The sequence below is a fragment of the Oncorhynchus nerka genome, linkage group LG18 (assembly GCF_034236695.1).
Source record: "Oncorhynchus nerka isolate Pitt River linkage group LG18, Oner_Uvic_2.0, whole genome shotgun sequence".
Lineage (NCBI taxonomy): Eukaryota > Metazoa > Chordata > Actinopteri > Salmoniformes > Salmonidae > Oncorhynchus > Oncorhynchus nerka.
The window spans coordinates 30,158,581-30,174,660 of record NC_088413.1 but is presented as its reverse complement, the minus strand read 5'-3'; the positions used below and the strand labels follow the sequence as shown (position 1 = coordinate 30,174,660).

The 16,080-nt window shown below is 44.9% G+C and overlaps 1 protein-coding gene across 3 annotated transcripts in view; it reads right to left on the bottom strand.

Moving 5' to 3' along the window:
- LOC115146713 (teneurin-3) overlaps positions 1–16,080 on the bottom strand; it is a 339,724-nt gene that overhangs the window by 50,267 nt on the left and 273,377 nt on the right. For all 3 annotated transcript variants that reach the window (XM_065003929.1, XM_065003930.1, XM_065003931.1), the window contains 3 exons: positions 13,009–13,140; positions 12,622–12,757; positions 10,684–10,827 (listed from right to left, as the gene is read on the bottom strand). In XM_065003929.1, coding sequence (XP_064860001.1) covers positions 10,684–10,827; positions 12,622–12,757; positions 13,009–13,140 — 412 coding nt within the window. The remainder of the gene's footprint in view (positions 1–10,683; positions 10,828–12,621; positions 12,758–13,008; positions 13,141–16,080) is intronic.

Below are 16,080 nucleotides of genomic sequence, written 5' to 3'. Positions count from 1 at the left end.
ATTGAAGCCGTTAACACTACAACGGCTAAGACGGTCAATCAGGACGTTTTACATTCGGTCATTTCAATAACTTCATTTGATTGAAAACCTTGAACCCACCATCCTAAATGTGTGTATTCTAATCTATAGCAATCCTTTGAGACAAATATAATCAAATAGAAAAAAAGGTTTCTGGGCATTTCATCCTCAAAGCGCCATTAGGGTCAAAATGACCGTACGCATATCTAACAGTAGCATAGCCTGTTAAATAGTCTAATAGCCAGTCTAATACATCCATGTAATATAAACAATCAAAGAAATCCATTCATATTTAGTTTAGGAAGGTCATAACAAAACATTATAGAAGACCATTTATTTAAAAGAACAGAATAGCATGTTTGAGTTGTATTTATCTGTGTTTAGTAGGCTATGACTGCTAATGATGCCAATGAAATCAACGTGCCAGTTAGGCAGACATCACGGGTCCTGCCCTACCACAGTCAACACACATATATTTCACAGTAGGAACATAATGGAATATTACAGAAATAACCCAAATGGCTATTGCTGATTATCACCAGGATTCAAATGAGGAACACGGCACGTGGAGCTGCGGTTATTCTAGGAACAAGTTTGATTTTGGAAAGAGAGACCATCCACACAATTTGTAGAGTGGTTTGGCAAAAATAGATTGATTAGAAACCTTGGCTCTTTCTGATAGGGTACAGCAACCCAAACATCTGGCCTGCATGGACCTCTGTAGGAAGAAGTGGTGCTATTTGGTCATCTCCGTTCCCTTCTTTGTCAATGCAATTGATCATATTTTCACCCATCAGACTATTGTCAATTGAATATTGTCTTTAGGCCACATCTATTGTTATATGTGTGGAATTAGTTTTCAATATAGTTCAGGTCTAGCTTGGATGGGCCAGCTAAGCTGTTGTCTTGCAGTCAGAAAATACACTATCATCTTATTTTAGTTTTTAGTCTATGCATTTCTGACCAATCAATACATTTTCTGGCCGATTACAAGTTACATTTGGTGTCCGGAGGATTCTGAGGACCTATTTGAATCTTATGAATGTAATTGATTCAGCAAATTATTATGGAATAGTCACACCAATTGAAATATCAACGGCCAGAATGATGGTCACAAAGGTACATATAGGAAATGGGATGGATGGCCTATTTCCTGTTCACACACACACACACACACACACACACACACACACACACACACACACACACACACACACATTCCTTTCTCTAGCAGGAAAGCATTAGGTGTGCATGTGTGTGTGTGTATGTGCGCATTTGTAAACACACCACATCTCCTTTTGGTGTGTGAGGGGAAATCAACAATAACAAATGAACAGGGTCCTGGGTAGGAAAACGACTCAATCAGTTAGGCCCTGGACTGACCGACTAAGGTGCTGTGTGTGTAGCGTGTGTAGTGTGTGTGTGTTGTATGTGTGTGTATGTGTGTGTAGATCGAGAATTCTTCCTTTCTATTGATTTAATAGAAAAAAACTGCAACCCATGTGTGTTTTAGCCTGTGTAAAAGAGTGGAACAAAATGTGTGTGATTATTGTCCAATCCGGTACAGTGCTGCTCAATAGTCATTAACCAAAATGTATTTCCCATAATAATTGTCACTGCTTCTCCCGCCTGTCTTTCTGTGATAAACACCATAGTAGGTTGGTATTTCACACTAGATGCTTGTCCACGCTTTATCCAGGTAATGGCTATAAGAGCTTTATCTAGGTAATGGCTATAAGAGCTTTATCCAGGTAATGGCTATAAGAGCTTTATCCAGGTAATGGCTATAAGAGCTTTATCCAGGTAATGGCTATAAGAGCTTTATCCAGGTAATGGCTATAAGAGCTTTATCCAGGTAATGGCTATAAGAGCTTTATCCAGGTAATGGCTATAAGAGCTTTATCCAGGTAATGGCTATAAGAGCTTTATCCAGGTAATGGCTATAAAGAGCTGTATCTAGGTAATGGCTATAAGAGCTTTATCTAGGTAATGGCTATAAGAGCTTTATCTAGGTAATGGCTATAAGAGCTTTATCCAGGTAATGGCTATAAGAGCTTAATCTAGGTAATGGCTATAAAAGCTTCATCTAGGTAATTGCTAAAAAAGTTTAATCTAGGTAATGGCTATAAAAGTTTAATCTAGGTAATCACTATAAGAGTTTAGTCTAGATAATGGTTATACAAATGTAATCTAGGTAATGGTTATAAAGCTTAATCTAGGTAATGGCTATAAGAGCTTAATCTAGGTAATGGCTATAAGAGATTAATCCAGGGAATGGCTATAAAATCTTAAACTAGGTAATGGCTATAAGAGCTTAATCCAGGTAATGGCTATAAGAGCTTTATCTAGGTAATGGCTATAAGGGCTTAATCCAGGGAATGGCTATAAGAGCTTAATCCAGGTAATGGCTATAAGAGCTTTATCCAGGTAATGGCTATAAGAGCTTAATCTAGGTAATGGCTATAAGAGCTTAATCTAGGTAATGGCTATAAAAGCTTAATCTAGGTAATGGCTATACGAATTTAATCTAGGTAATGGCTATAAGAGCTTAATGTGGGTAATGGCTATAAGAGTTTAATCTAGGTAATGGCTATACGAGCTTAATCTAGGCATTGGCTATAAGAGCTTAATCTAGGTCATGTCTATAAGAGCTTAATCTAGTAATCTAGGTAATGGCTATAAAAACTTAATCTAGGTAATGGCTAAAAAAGTTTAATCTAGGTAATGGCTATAAAAGTTTAATCTAGGTAATCACTATAAGAGTTTAGTCTAGATAATGGTTATACAAATGTAATCTAGGTAATGGTTATAAAGCTTAATCTAGGTAATGGCTATAAGAGATTAATCCAGGGAATGGCTATAAAATCTTAAACTAGGTAATGGCTATAAAAGCTTAATCCAGGTAATGGCTATAAGAGCTTTATCTAGGTAATGGCTATAAGAGCTTAATCCAGGGAATGGCTATAAGAGTTTAATCCAGGTAATGGCTATAAGAGCTTTATCCAGGTAATGGCTATAAGAGCTTAATCCAGGTAATGGCTATAACAACTTTATCTAGGTAATTGCTGCAAGAGTTTAATCCAGGGAAGGGCTATAAAAACTTAATCCAGGGAATGGTTATAAGAGCTTAATCTAGGTAATGGCTATAAACACTTCATCTAGGTATTTGCTGCAAGAGCTTAATCTATCTTAATCTAGGTAATGGTTATAAAATCTTAATCTAGGTAATGGCTATAAACACTTTATCTAGGTATTTGCTGCAAGAGCTTAATCTATCTTAATCTAGGTAATGGCTATAAAAGCTTAATCTAGGTAATGGCTAGAATAATTTAATCTAGGTAATGGCTATAAAAGCTTAATCTAGGTAATGGCTAGAATAATTTAATCTAGGTAATGGCTATAAGAGCTTAATCTAGGTAATGGCTATAACAATTTAATCTAGGTAATGGCTATAAGAGCTTAATCTAGGTAATGGCTATAACAATTTAATCTAGGTAATGGCTATAAGAGCTTCCCTGTGGTGCTTGCTTGGTCTCTGAAAGAGTTTGACTGTCTCCAGCTCTTCTGACATCAACACAACCAATGAACTGGTAAAACATTGTACCGAACCAAGAGATCTGATTTTCAACCCACAATAATTGGAAAACAATAACAGCTCACTAAAGTGAGACAGTACAATAAATGACGCGGCCGAGGAAAGGGACCGAGAGGGGGAGAGTTTAAAATGGGGGAATGAGAACCAGGCGCCCCCGGCTTCCCCAGGTGCCAAGGACTCCAGTGGGATTGTGGGTAGTGAGGCCCACCTGCTGAGCTGGCTGCTGGAGCTACAGCACCACAGGCCTCTGAATAGGCCTGATAAGGAGAGATGAAAGGAGGAGAGTAAGAGACAGAGAGAGGGGGAGATAGAGGGAGAGAGGGGGGGGGGAGACAGGCCCAGAGGAAGGGGGGGGGCATCACAGGGTTTCACCACTCCAGGGTCTTCCGTCACCACATTACACGCTCCCAAACAATCAGAGACGAGATGGTCGGTACGAGGACACGGGAGAATATGTGTGTATGTAGGCTATGAGAGAAAAGGTGTGTGTGTGTATAAAAACACCTGCCTCCTACTGCCTTTAGGTAGTTTCATGTGTGTGAGAGTGCTGCCAAAACACACAGGACCAGGAAAAAGGGAATGACAGAGAATGAAATATTGAGAATGAGTTTGTGTGAGAGATGTCTGGAGTCGACGGGGTGAGATGGGTAGTGGCAAACTCGGAAAGCAGAGTGCTTCTTTTTCCCATGTCCATGAATGCTGTCTTTCAGATTACAGACATCACTGCTTCCCCTGAGAGACCTGCCGTGGTTGCAGATGCCAGATGGACATAATAACGGCTGCCAAACACTATGCTTATCTGGACCCGCACACCCAATAGAGAAGAGGCTGGCTAGGCAGAAGAGGGGGATTGAAAAAACGAGTAAAAGAGAGATGGGGGGGGGGGGGGGGGGGGGTCAAGTTGTGAGTCCACTTAGAGAACACACTGGTGTTTGTGACACAGGAAGGAAGACATCGTCGACACAGGAAGTGTTTGAGGGCCAATCAGGGCTTTGAAGCCGGCAGACAGGAAGTTGAAAGGATGGAACAGCCTGACGGAGGAAAAAAAGAGCGAAAGCTGTGGCTTCATCTCGCCCATCTCTCTCTCCTCCCTCTCCTCTCTCTCTTTTCCCTCCTAAACTGTCGAGCGACTGACAGATTCCTGGATTCCTAGCGGCCTTACGTAAGAGGAGATGTCTGATGAAAGACGTGTGGTGATGATAGTCTACGAGGAGAAAGCTGTGATGTGGTCATCTATCACTAAACTGCTGCTGGCCAACACTTCTTACATATCCATCCAGGGGGGGGGGGGGGGTGACAGAATGAGTGTGTGTACATGCATGTGTGATATAAACCAGAAAGCACAACAGGCTCTGATTCAGATATCACTGCAGAGGGAGAAATACTAGAAGCTGCTCGCATTTGAAATAAATTGATGCATATGAAAGCATTTTTCAAGGAAACAAATATCTGGACAGCAATCTCACAGTGAGAGGGATCTGTTAGTCAGTGTGTTTGATCTGTTGATCTGGACAGCAATCTCACAGTGAGAGGGATCTGTTAGTCAGTGTGTTTGATCTGTTGATCTGGACAGCAATCTCACAGTGAGAGGGATCTATTAGTCAGTGTGTTTGATCTGTTGATCTGGACAGCAATCTCACAGTGAGTGTGTTTGAGATCTGTTAGTCAGTGTGTTTGATCTGTTGATCTGATCTGGACAGCAATCTCACAGTGAGAGGGATCTATTAGTCAGTGTGTTTGATCTGTTGATCTGGACAGCAATCTCACAGTGAGAGGGATCTGTTAGTCAGTGTGTTTGATCTGTTGATCTGGACAGCAATCTCACAGTGAGAGGGATCTGTTAGTCAGTGTGTTTGATCTGTTGATCTGGACAGCAATCTCACAGTGAGAGGGATCTGTTAGTCAGTGTGTTTGATCTGTTGATCTGGACAGCAATCTCACAGTGAGAGAGATCTGTTAGTCAGTGTGTTTGATCTGTTGATCTGGACAGCAATCTCACAGTGAGAGGGATCTGTTAGTCAGTGTGTTTGATCTGTTGATCTGGACAGCAATCTCACAGTGAGAGGGATCTGTTAGTCAGTGTGTTTGATCTGTTGATCTGGACAGCAATCTCACAGTGAGAGAGATCTGTTAGTCAGTGTGTTTGATCTGTTGATCTGGACAGCAATCTCACAGTGAGAGGGATCTGTTAGTCAGTGTGTTTGATCTGTTGATCTGGACAGCAATCTCACAGTGAGAGGGATCTGTTAGTCAGTGTGTTTGATCTGTTGATCTGGACAGCAATCTCACAGTGAGAGAGATCTGTTAGTCAGTGTGTTTGATCTGTTGATCTGGACAGCAATCTCACAGTGAGAGGGATCTATTAGTCAGTGTGTTTGATCTGTTGATCTGGACAGCAATCTCACAGTGAGAGGGATCTGTTAGTCAGTGTGTTTGATCTGTTGATCTGGACAGCAATCTCACAGTGAGAGAGATCTGTTAGTCAGTGTGTTTGATCTGGGTGTGTAGTGTGGTGACACGCACAAGACCCACACACACTAACATACACACTAACACACACACTAATACACACACTACCACACACACTAAAACACACACTAACACACACACTAACATACACACTAACACACACACCGCTGTTATGAGGGCTCAAGTTCTCGCCTAGTGAAAGCCCTGGGGATTTAGAGAGAGGGATGACTGGTAATTTGATGGATGTGGTGACGGAGGACATTGGGAAGGAGGGATGAAGGAGGGAGAGTTGGAGGGAAGGAGAAGAAGGGAGGTGTGCCCGCTGCCATTGTACTGTGATATATGACACACTTCCTGTGGCCAGGGGAAGAATACAGAGACGAACAACGACAAGGATGTCATTACAACCACATTAACAGTATAGTTAAGAACACTAGAACCACATGGAGGAAAATGAAACGTATTCAACAATAACCAATATCAATCCCTAAAAACACAACCTTATGGAACAATCTTTGGATAACCTTTCAGAATTCACCGATAAAGTGGGCCACATGGAAAACTAAAGGCAAAGAAGCCGTAAATTACTTGGTAATAGAAAATACATGTATTTCCATGACAGAATTCAAAAAGTAATTATGGACTGACCAATGTAAATAGTTCCAAATGCATTCAACTTAAAAATATACATATCACAAAACAACTGTGTTGTGGCAGCCTTTTTGGCTCTGTAGAACAGTAACGCAGGTCCAGTGTCCTATCTGTGTCCTAGTAGGTGGACTAAAGGCCTGAACCTGTGTTGTGGTGGCCATTTTGGAGCAACAGAGCAGTACAGTGTCCTGTCCTAGTAGGTGGACTGAAGGATTGATGGACAGGAACTGTGTTGTGGTGGCCATTTTGGGGCTACAGAGCAGTAATGGAGGTCCAGTGTCCTGTGAGTAGGAGGCTGGCTGAGATGCCCCAGTAATGGGGTCTGATTGCTGTGCTAGCTGATGGAGTAATGGGACCAATCAAAGGGCCAGGGAGGGAGATGGAAATATGGGGTTGTAATGGAGTGGTTGGGGTAGTAGGTGTGTGTGTTTCGAGGGGGAGTGAGTGTGTGTATGTGTGTGTTTGGGGGTCTTGGAAAAGGGGGGGAGAGTGGGATAAGGAGAGGAGGGACTAACAGGGACCCAGAGGAGGGTGGGAGAGTGGGGGTGTTGGGTCTGGGTCAAACTGCCAACTGTATGTGTAGTGTGTTCGTATGTGTGTGTGTATGCATGTGTGTGTGCGTGTATGTGGGTTTGTGTGATCGGTGTGTGTGTGTGTGTGTGTGTATGTGTGTGTGTGAGATGAAAGACTAGAGGAATTCCCTCAGACAGCAGGGACTAAGCCGGAGAGGTGAAAGAAGGCTTAGTGTCATTACAAAGCTGAATGGCTGAAAGAGCAAGACCCCTAAACACCCCCTGTACCTCCTACACCACCGCCCCGGCAACCTGAGCCTGCCTGACGACAATCGCCCCCGACAACCAAACAACCGGACATGTGACTGTACGTTCATTAGCTTTGTGTGTGTTTCGTAGCTACGAGCATTGTGAGTTAATGTGTGTGAACCAGAGGATGAACGGAGGGGAAGCGTTTAACAGGAATTAGGATTCAGCGCATCAATGTCCTTCCTTCACACTACTACATAGCCTGTATTCAATATCAGACACTTCATTCTCAGACTACTCCTTTGCTTCCCCCTCAGCATTGTGAATATTCAGAATAATGTCTATGGCTTTGATCGCTGTAGCTAGTTACTGAAGTGACTTATTTGCAGTATTTTCTGGACAGTATTTTGTCACTGAGCTTCAGTTTGCTGAGTGCAGAACGTGAGTGACTGAATAAGAGCGTCTGCTACAGGACAGTAATGTAAAACATGCCGTCGGATGGTTGAAGGTTGGCCGTTTTCTAACTAAACTTCAATAAGTCCAGGACTTCCCATAACCCATGCATTCATTCTGCAGGCCTTTTGGCTCCTACTACAATAGCTACAACTCTTTCCAACCTACTCTACTGTTTAAAGCAGTGGGATCATTTGTTCCATACAGTAAGTCTACAGAGAGTAGCAGAGGTTATGGAAACAAGGGTTAGGGTTGCATAAAAGTTCACTCCTATTCCTAACTCTGTTGGTATAAACTATAAACTTGAGTAGATATGAAAGAACGTTCAGTTGAATCATCAGTTTAGGGACATGGGTCACACATTAAAAAGAGTGTAGATTATAACTTTTTAATGAAGCTAAAGTCATATACTATATACAGTGGGACAAAAAAGTATTTAGTCAGCAACCAATTGTGCAAGTTCTCCCACTTAAAAATATGAGAGAGGCCTGTAATTTTCATCATAGGTACACTTCAACTATGACAGACAAAATGAGAAAAACAATCCAGAAAATCACATTGTAGGATTTTTAATGAATTTATTTGCAAATGATGGTGGAAAATAAGTATTTAAGCCCCTGGTTCGTATCCAGGCTGTATCACGGCGGCGGACAATAGGCCCAGCGTCGTCCGGGTTCGGCCGGTGTAGGTCGTCATTGTAAATAATAATTTGCTCTTAACTGTCTTGCCCTAGTTAAATAAAGGTTAAATAAATAAATAACGCTAAATTCCAGATACGTTCACTAAATTCCCTGGTTTTCACGAAATCCCAGTTGGATCTTTGGGACGTCCCTACCCCATTGAAATTGAAAATGTTTAAGGTAAGGGTTAAGTCAGGATTAAGGAGAGGTAAGGGTTAAGGTTAGGGTCAGGGTTTAGGGTGGGGCAAGTCCCAAGGATCCCAGATAGCAGTCTCCACCACTGCCTCATGTCATCTCCAGCCTCATTACTCTGGTAGATTGGGCCTTCACTAGGAACCACCATTATCCCCTCTGTCCTTATGGACATCCAATGTGTTTGTTATAGACATCGACTCTGTTAAGAGTCTGTCTGGGAGGATATTTCTGACAGGCAAATCTAGCGAATGCCTGTCCCTGTCCCGGTCTGAGCTGATCTTATCTCTCCCACTCCTGTCATGGTCGTTTGGTCGTCTCGACAATGGGGCTGATTCAATTAAGTCACGCGTCAGTTTGAAAAGTCGATGGACGTCAAACTTCAGTCGTTTATCTGATTTAAACGCTGGGGGGAAGCTGAGGCGTCCCGGGCCGTACCCACACTCGTTCCAACTAATGGTTTCTGTTTTTTTAGGATGTGGATGTGGGTTGGCGGTCGGGAGTTGAGGATAAGGGGATGGTGTGTGGAAGTTTTGCAACATATTCACTTATGAACACATCCTGTCTTTACCTTCTTTAAGGGCTTTAGACATACAGTATGTGTTAGGGATACCTAACACTCTCTCCTCCCTCCTCTCTCTCCTCCTCTTTCCTTCCTTCCTCCCATCTCCTCTCCCCATCCCTCTCTCTCTCTCTGCCATCTCTCCCCCTCTGTTTCCCCTGTTGAAGTTTCACTGGTCAGGGTAGACCGTGGCATGGCTGGCATACATCACAGCTTGTCTGATGTCTTGTTGATGACATGGTGGCCCGTAAACGTTTCGGCTGCCAAGTATCTCTCGCTCTCTCCATCAAGGTCGCTCTGACAGATAAGTCGATGATGCTCTTCGTTTGGTTAGCAGTGTTTACATTAACATGAGTGCTAGACGAGATCTGTCGTCAGTCAACCCCTGTTGTGGCTTACACACACACACATGCTTACACACACACACACACACACACACACACACACACACACACACACACACACACACACACACACACACCGATTCCTTCCTGTCTACTGTGATGTGCCTTAGTGTTGCTAAAGCTCCTCACAGTGTCTGTACGATAGATAGCACCTGTAATTGATGTGCTGTTGAGCTCCCTGTTTAACAAGCTTATGTCAGCGAATAACGATAAGCCCTGTGTAAATCTGTTGAGAAGGACCACTTAGGTAGCTTGTAAAGGTGAACAAGGCATGAATTAGAGTTACAGCTGCAGGATAGGCATTAAGCTGGAGGTAGAGGTGGTGGGGGAATCTGTACGTGTGTGACGAGCAGAGGAGAAAGACCGCTCCTTCTCACTGAAGCCACGGAAGTTCAAACGCCGCCTGTGGTACTGCAGGCATTGTTAGCAGAGAACAGGATCCTCCTTCACAGTCAATATCCCTGTAAATGAAACGTTTTCCCGAGAACAACCATGGTACCAATAATTGCTTCTCATGTTATTTTAAATTCGCAGTTATAAGGATAATTTCGTTGCTATGGCAGCCTGCAGTATCCCAGTCAGCCTTCAACTTGAGTTACTCAATAAGAGGGGGCAGCACTGAGCTAGCCTGCAATGTCACTTCCTGGACGAGTTCAAACTGTGCATGTTAGGTCTCCATGAGACGCCATCTTAACAGACTTCATTTGGCTTCAATGCGATATTGAGTCCTCACATAGGAAAGAATATTGTCACACGGCTCATATATACAGTCATTGGTGATGAGTGTGTGTGTGCGCATGCGTGTAAATGTGAGTTTGTTTGTGTGTGTGTGGGGAGGTACACGCATGTGTGCTTGGTGTGTGTGTGTGTGTGTGTGTGTGTGCAGTCATGTTCCTACCGTTCTGGATATCCAGTATATGGTGTTTGTCCAGCGTCCAGCCTCCCATGTTGGAGGCGTCCAGCTCATAGCCCTGCAGTGTGGCTGTCCTCTTCTCCCACAGGATCAGGTCCAGACACGACTCGTACTCAAAACCCACGGACACTACAACAGGAACAGGAAGGAGGGGATCGGGTTAGCACAGATACTGTTCATGACAAGACTCCAACTGACTAATGACAAGTACAAGCCTAGACAATGTTATTGGTATTATTTATTTTTTTGTCGAGGGATTCTAATTAGTCGTCTTACACAATTACAATTCATCTCTGCCGTCATATCTCAACACCTCCACTCAGTTTGTAATAACAGAACTTTCCCAAACTTGATAATCATCTCCTTACAGCTCTTTTTAAACTCCTATCCGTCTTCAGCCGATCACATTACGACAAACCCCCCTCTGATGGATCAATAATGGCGCAGGCCAAATTACCAGACAGGCGTAATGCAATTGGACAAAAACGAATGCTGACGAAGGGGAGGTTAGAAGGTGAAAACACAATCAATCAATATGACTTGGGCCTGGGCCATTTCTAATAACACCCTCCTTCTCCTATCTCTTCCTTCCTGGCAAAGCAAGAATACATTAGACTCAACAATAACAACCCTTCAGCGTCTACACCGTCGAACAGTTTGTTTATGTAAAGGCGGTCATTTTGTATTTATTTACATATGAGAGAAACGTGGGTAGTTCGACACTGGCCAACTTCCTTTCCCTCCCTCCCCGATCCCCCAGGACTGAAAATAACAAGCCGCTGCATGTCTGCCTGCCTGTCAGGGACTCCGTGTGAAACAGCTTGAGCGTAGGGTGACAAGTGTGTTTAGGGATGTCATTGTGAGCACAACCATCAACGGTCTCCAGAAGCAGCAGCACCCCCCCGGCTGTATTGTTTTTAGAAGGAAGCCACACCTTTACCCATGACCTTCAGAAACCTGAGAGAGAAAGAGTGTGTGTGTATGTGCGTGTGTGTGTGCGTGTGTGCATGCGTGTGTGTGTGTGTGTGCGTGTGTGTGCATGTGTGTGTGTGTGCGTGTGTGCATGCGTGTGTGTGTGTGCAAAAACAAGAACAACGTTATTACTCTCTGCGGTGGTCTTTGTGTTGTAGAGGTATCATACACATGTGAAAAGAAAACACCGGAAGGAGAAAAGTGAAGACCGACCAAAAGCTGCAGTTGTGTTTCGCGTGGAACGCATTAGCATATCGCCGTGGAGACAGACATCACACAGGCTGATCTGAAGGCCTCGACGTTCCGTATTAGACCAAAACACTTCCTTCAGCGTTCAGCCCACACATCTGAGTGAAGTCAGATCTTTGTCAGCAGTCTGTTAGGGACTCCCTTAGCATTTACAAAGAGCTGTTTAAGCAAAAGGCACATGTCATGTATGTGCTCTGCACGGGCTTAGGAAAGGCGGACAAAGGAGTAGGCCGCACGTTAGCGTCACTGAAGAAATAGTATGTGTCTGCCTGTCACCTTTCAAGCCCAAGAGTAACTGCCCTTTGGGGATAAATCAACTTTAAAGGGACATTTCTAAATGTCTCAACTTGATTTTCATCATCTCCAGCACCACCCCAACATCAACATGTGCGAAAATGGCACGTTGCTATGTTTGGTAGTGAAGAAAATAGAGGAAGATAAGTGTTTCCAATGTCATCATCAACCAATTAGTAGACAATTAGTAAGCAATTAGTAGACAATTAGTAGGCAATTGGTTAAAATCACATGCTGCCCACCGATGACGTCCTTTGAAACATTTATCTCCCTCTATCTTTTCCCCACAAAACCTAGAACACAGGTTGATGTTGGGTTGGTGCTGGGGATGACGAATATGAAGTTGAAACATGCTTTAGGATTTCCCTTTAACTCGTGGCGTACTTTGGCCTGCTCCACAGTACTCACCGACTGCCTCAGACAAGCCGTAGACCTTCTGGTTGTAAGCGTCTGTCTTGTCCCAGATGAAGGTGTAGGAGAGGTTGGGCTGGGCAGGGAACCACTTCTGGAACAGACGCCCCACCACCGCCACCATCAGGTGCACCTGGAATAGATTATGGAATAAACACATTTTCAGACGGGCATTATAATGGCCAGCTAGGGCAAGACTGACTGTACATTTCGCACTCAAAAGGCATTTGACATCAAAATAAATTGTAGCCTTGGTTTTGTGTTTGCAAATTAATCCAAAAACATCTATTCACTGTATTTTGGGCTGTACTGTAAGACCTACAAGACCTATGGAGATAGCAATGCCAGTCACAATTTAGTTACACCTAAAGGAGATAGCCCTACCTTCATGAGGTTGAAGGGCACACTGGCCTGGGTCATGGTGACCTTGAGGACAGGCTTGTAGCCGGCCGCCCTGCTGCCCAGGTACAGCAGGTTGAGGTCGCTGCCCGGGATGGACGTCTCCTCCTGGAGGACCTGTTGGGTTGGGGGGACACATCAAAGGAGAGTGGGTCAAGAAGGGTTAGTACATCTTAGCACACCCTGAGAGGACTGGAGTGGAGAATGTCATCTTTGAACAGTTTTCAGTGAGAACATCAAAGCCGAAAGGGTTCAGAAAAGTCTCAGTACAGCTACACTCTGGGTGGTATGGCAAAGTGACAAGAGAACGGAGAGGTCACATGGGTTCAAGAACGCTATTCATTCATCTGTGAAAACTATTTGGAGAGAAGGGAAGAAGGAAAATAGAGAGAGAGAGACAGAGATAGAGAGAGAGAGAGAGAGAGATCTCCCTGGCCTGTTTTCTCAGCGTAGTGACTGTCCTCGTATGAAAGGCTGTTTCATATAACCATAACCAGGGGTTATCTTCTGTTCAGAGCGCCTCCACTGTGTGTGTGTGTGCAGAGCTCCTCTGCTGTCTATCCACTGTCTTTTCATTAGTGTGATGCTCCAGAAAGCCCTGGGTGTTAGGTCTCTCTGTTGTTTTTATCCTCTCCTAACATCAACACATTTCACCCTCTTTTCAAAGCAGGGGCCAAAGAGCTCCCTGGCTGAGATTTGGAGGGTGAGTCAGTGAGGGTATGAGGAGGTTGGAATTAAATGGAATATGACCTCAAATCCGTACACATCACATGCACTGAGGGTATTTATTAGGTCCATCAGATTCCAAAGACCTATCACTCAACACTTATTTACTCTCTAGCTCTAGTCTCTCTCTCTCTCTCTCTCTCTCTCTCTCTCTCTGTGTCTCTCTCCCTCTCCCTCCCTCTCTCCTCCTGCTCCCTCTCTCTCTCCCCCTGCTCCCTCTCTCTCTCCCCCTGCTCCCTCTCTCTCTCCCCCTGCTCCCTCTCTCTCTCTCCCTGCTCCCTCTCTCTCCCCCTGCTCCCTCCCTCTCTCCCCCTGCTCCCACTCTCTCTCCCCCTGCTCCCACTCTCTCTCCCCCTGCTCCCTCTCTCTCTCCCCCTGCTCCCTCTCTCTCTCCCCCTGCTCCCTCTCTCTCCCCCTGCTCCCTCCCTCTCTCCCCCTGCTCCCTCCCTCTCTCCCCCTGCTCCCTCCCTCTCTCCCCCTGCTCCCTCTCTCTCTCTCCCCCTGCTCCCTCTCTCTCTCCCCCTGCTCCCACTCTCTCTCCCCCTGCTCCCACTCTCTCTCCCCCTGCTCCCTCTCTCTCTCCCCCTCTCTCTCTCTCTCCCCTGCTCCCTCTCTCTCCCCCTGCCCCCCCTCTCTCTCCCTGCTCCCTCTCTCTCTCCCCCTGCTCCCTCTCTCTCTCCCCTGCTCCCACTCTCTCTCCCCCTGCTCCCTCTCTCTCCCCCTGCTCCCACTCTCTCTCCCTGCTCCCTCTCTCTCTCCCCCTGCTCCCTCCCTCTCTCCCCCTGCTCCCTCCCTCTCTCCCCCTGCTCCCTCTCCCCCTGCTCCCACTCTCTCCCCCTGCTCCCTCCCTCTCTCCTCCTGCTCCCTCTCTCTCTCTCCCTGCTCCCTCTCTCTCCCCCTGCTCCCTCTCTCGGGGGTGGGAAGCTTTGACATGGGTCTCAACGAGCCTTTGATATCCAATATGGTTGCCCAATGACAACGGAATCAATCAAAATGAAAAACAAATTGAGGGTGGAAAAAGTGCCCCCCCCACACACACACACACACAGGCGGTGTCACCGTCACCACAGACTTAATTACCCTGTGCGGCGGGTGTGTTTTCTTTCTGGTAAACTGTGTGTCTGCACATACATTATGTGTGTGTGTGTCCTGAACACACTCCGCCAGCGAAGGGACCCCACCCTGGTCTCCCCAGCCGGCTCTAACTACAACGTCTGGCCTAAGAGCATGTTTCTCCTGGCTTTAAACTAACTGATAGAAACACTCTGTTATTACATCTTCTCTGGTGTGTGTGTCTGCTTTCTGGTGTGTCTGCTTTCTGGTGTATGTTATCTTTTGCAATCTAGAAGGGGGACATTGTTTTAACTGCAGGATATAATAATACCAACTGGTAAATCATTAAAGGGTTTAATGAGCGGAGCCGAGATCAAACAATAAACGGGTGCTTTATTTTGAAGTGCCACCCGCCATTAAAGGAGAAGTGTAATGAAAACATATGGCTATGGGGGTAATGGACTGGCGCTGTATCTTAAAGGGATACTATGTGATTGGGACCTCATTGCCAACATCCCAAAGTATCCCTTTAAAACCACCACTCCTTTAATAACACACATTGGATAATGCCATAGGTTGGGCTTGGGTCAATAGTTAGTACTGCCAATCCATCTTATTGGATAAAACACCTCAACAGAAGCTTTGCTATAAAACCTTTGTACATACTTTTGTGGTGTCATGGCTGTGCAACTGTTACAGACAGCTAAGGCTGCAGCTCAATGTGTGTGTGTGGGTATGCATGTGTGTTCAGCTAATAACCGCAGGCTACAGTCAATCCCATCACCCTGCTACCACCTCAGACTGGATTTGGTGTGCACCAACATCACATAGTGTAAACATCTCGAAAAGGAATATCTAGACTCAGATCACCACACAGGAAGATTTTAGAGTCATGCCAAATGTCTCACCCACGTGTCCATATTTGGTTGGGGAGGGAAAAAAAAGGTTTTCTACAGTATTTCTCCGGGGATAAACCTTAGCTTAACTTACAACTTTGATTTGAATAGATTTCACTATTTATATTTGTCTGTTTTTTCTTCTGCTTGACACAGGGGAAGGCGACTGAGTGCTCCAGCGTCATCCCTCTGTGAGAGTTCCACGTGTAGCGCGTCAGAGTGACCTTGTCTAAACTGTTTTCTTCTGGTCCTTTGTGTTAATAGAACCCGTCAGCGGTAACAACGACCCCTACGTACTGGGTTCTGGGACCTGAAGAATTTAGAGTGTTGGTTTCATCCAGACACTGAGGACCACTGTCTCATTGTGCTCCAACTGAACACA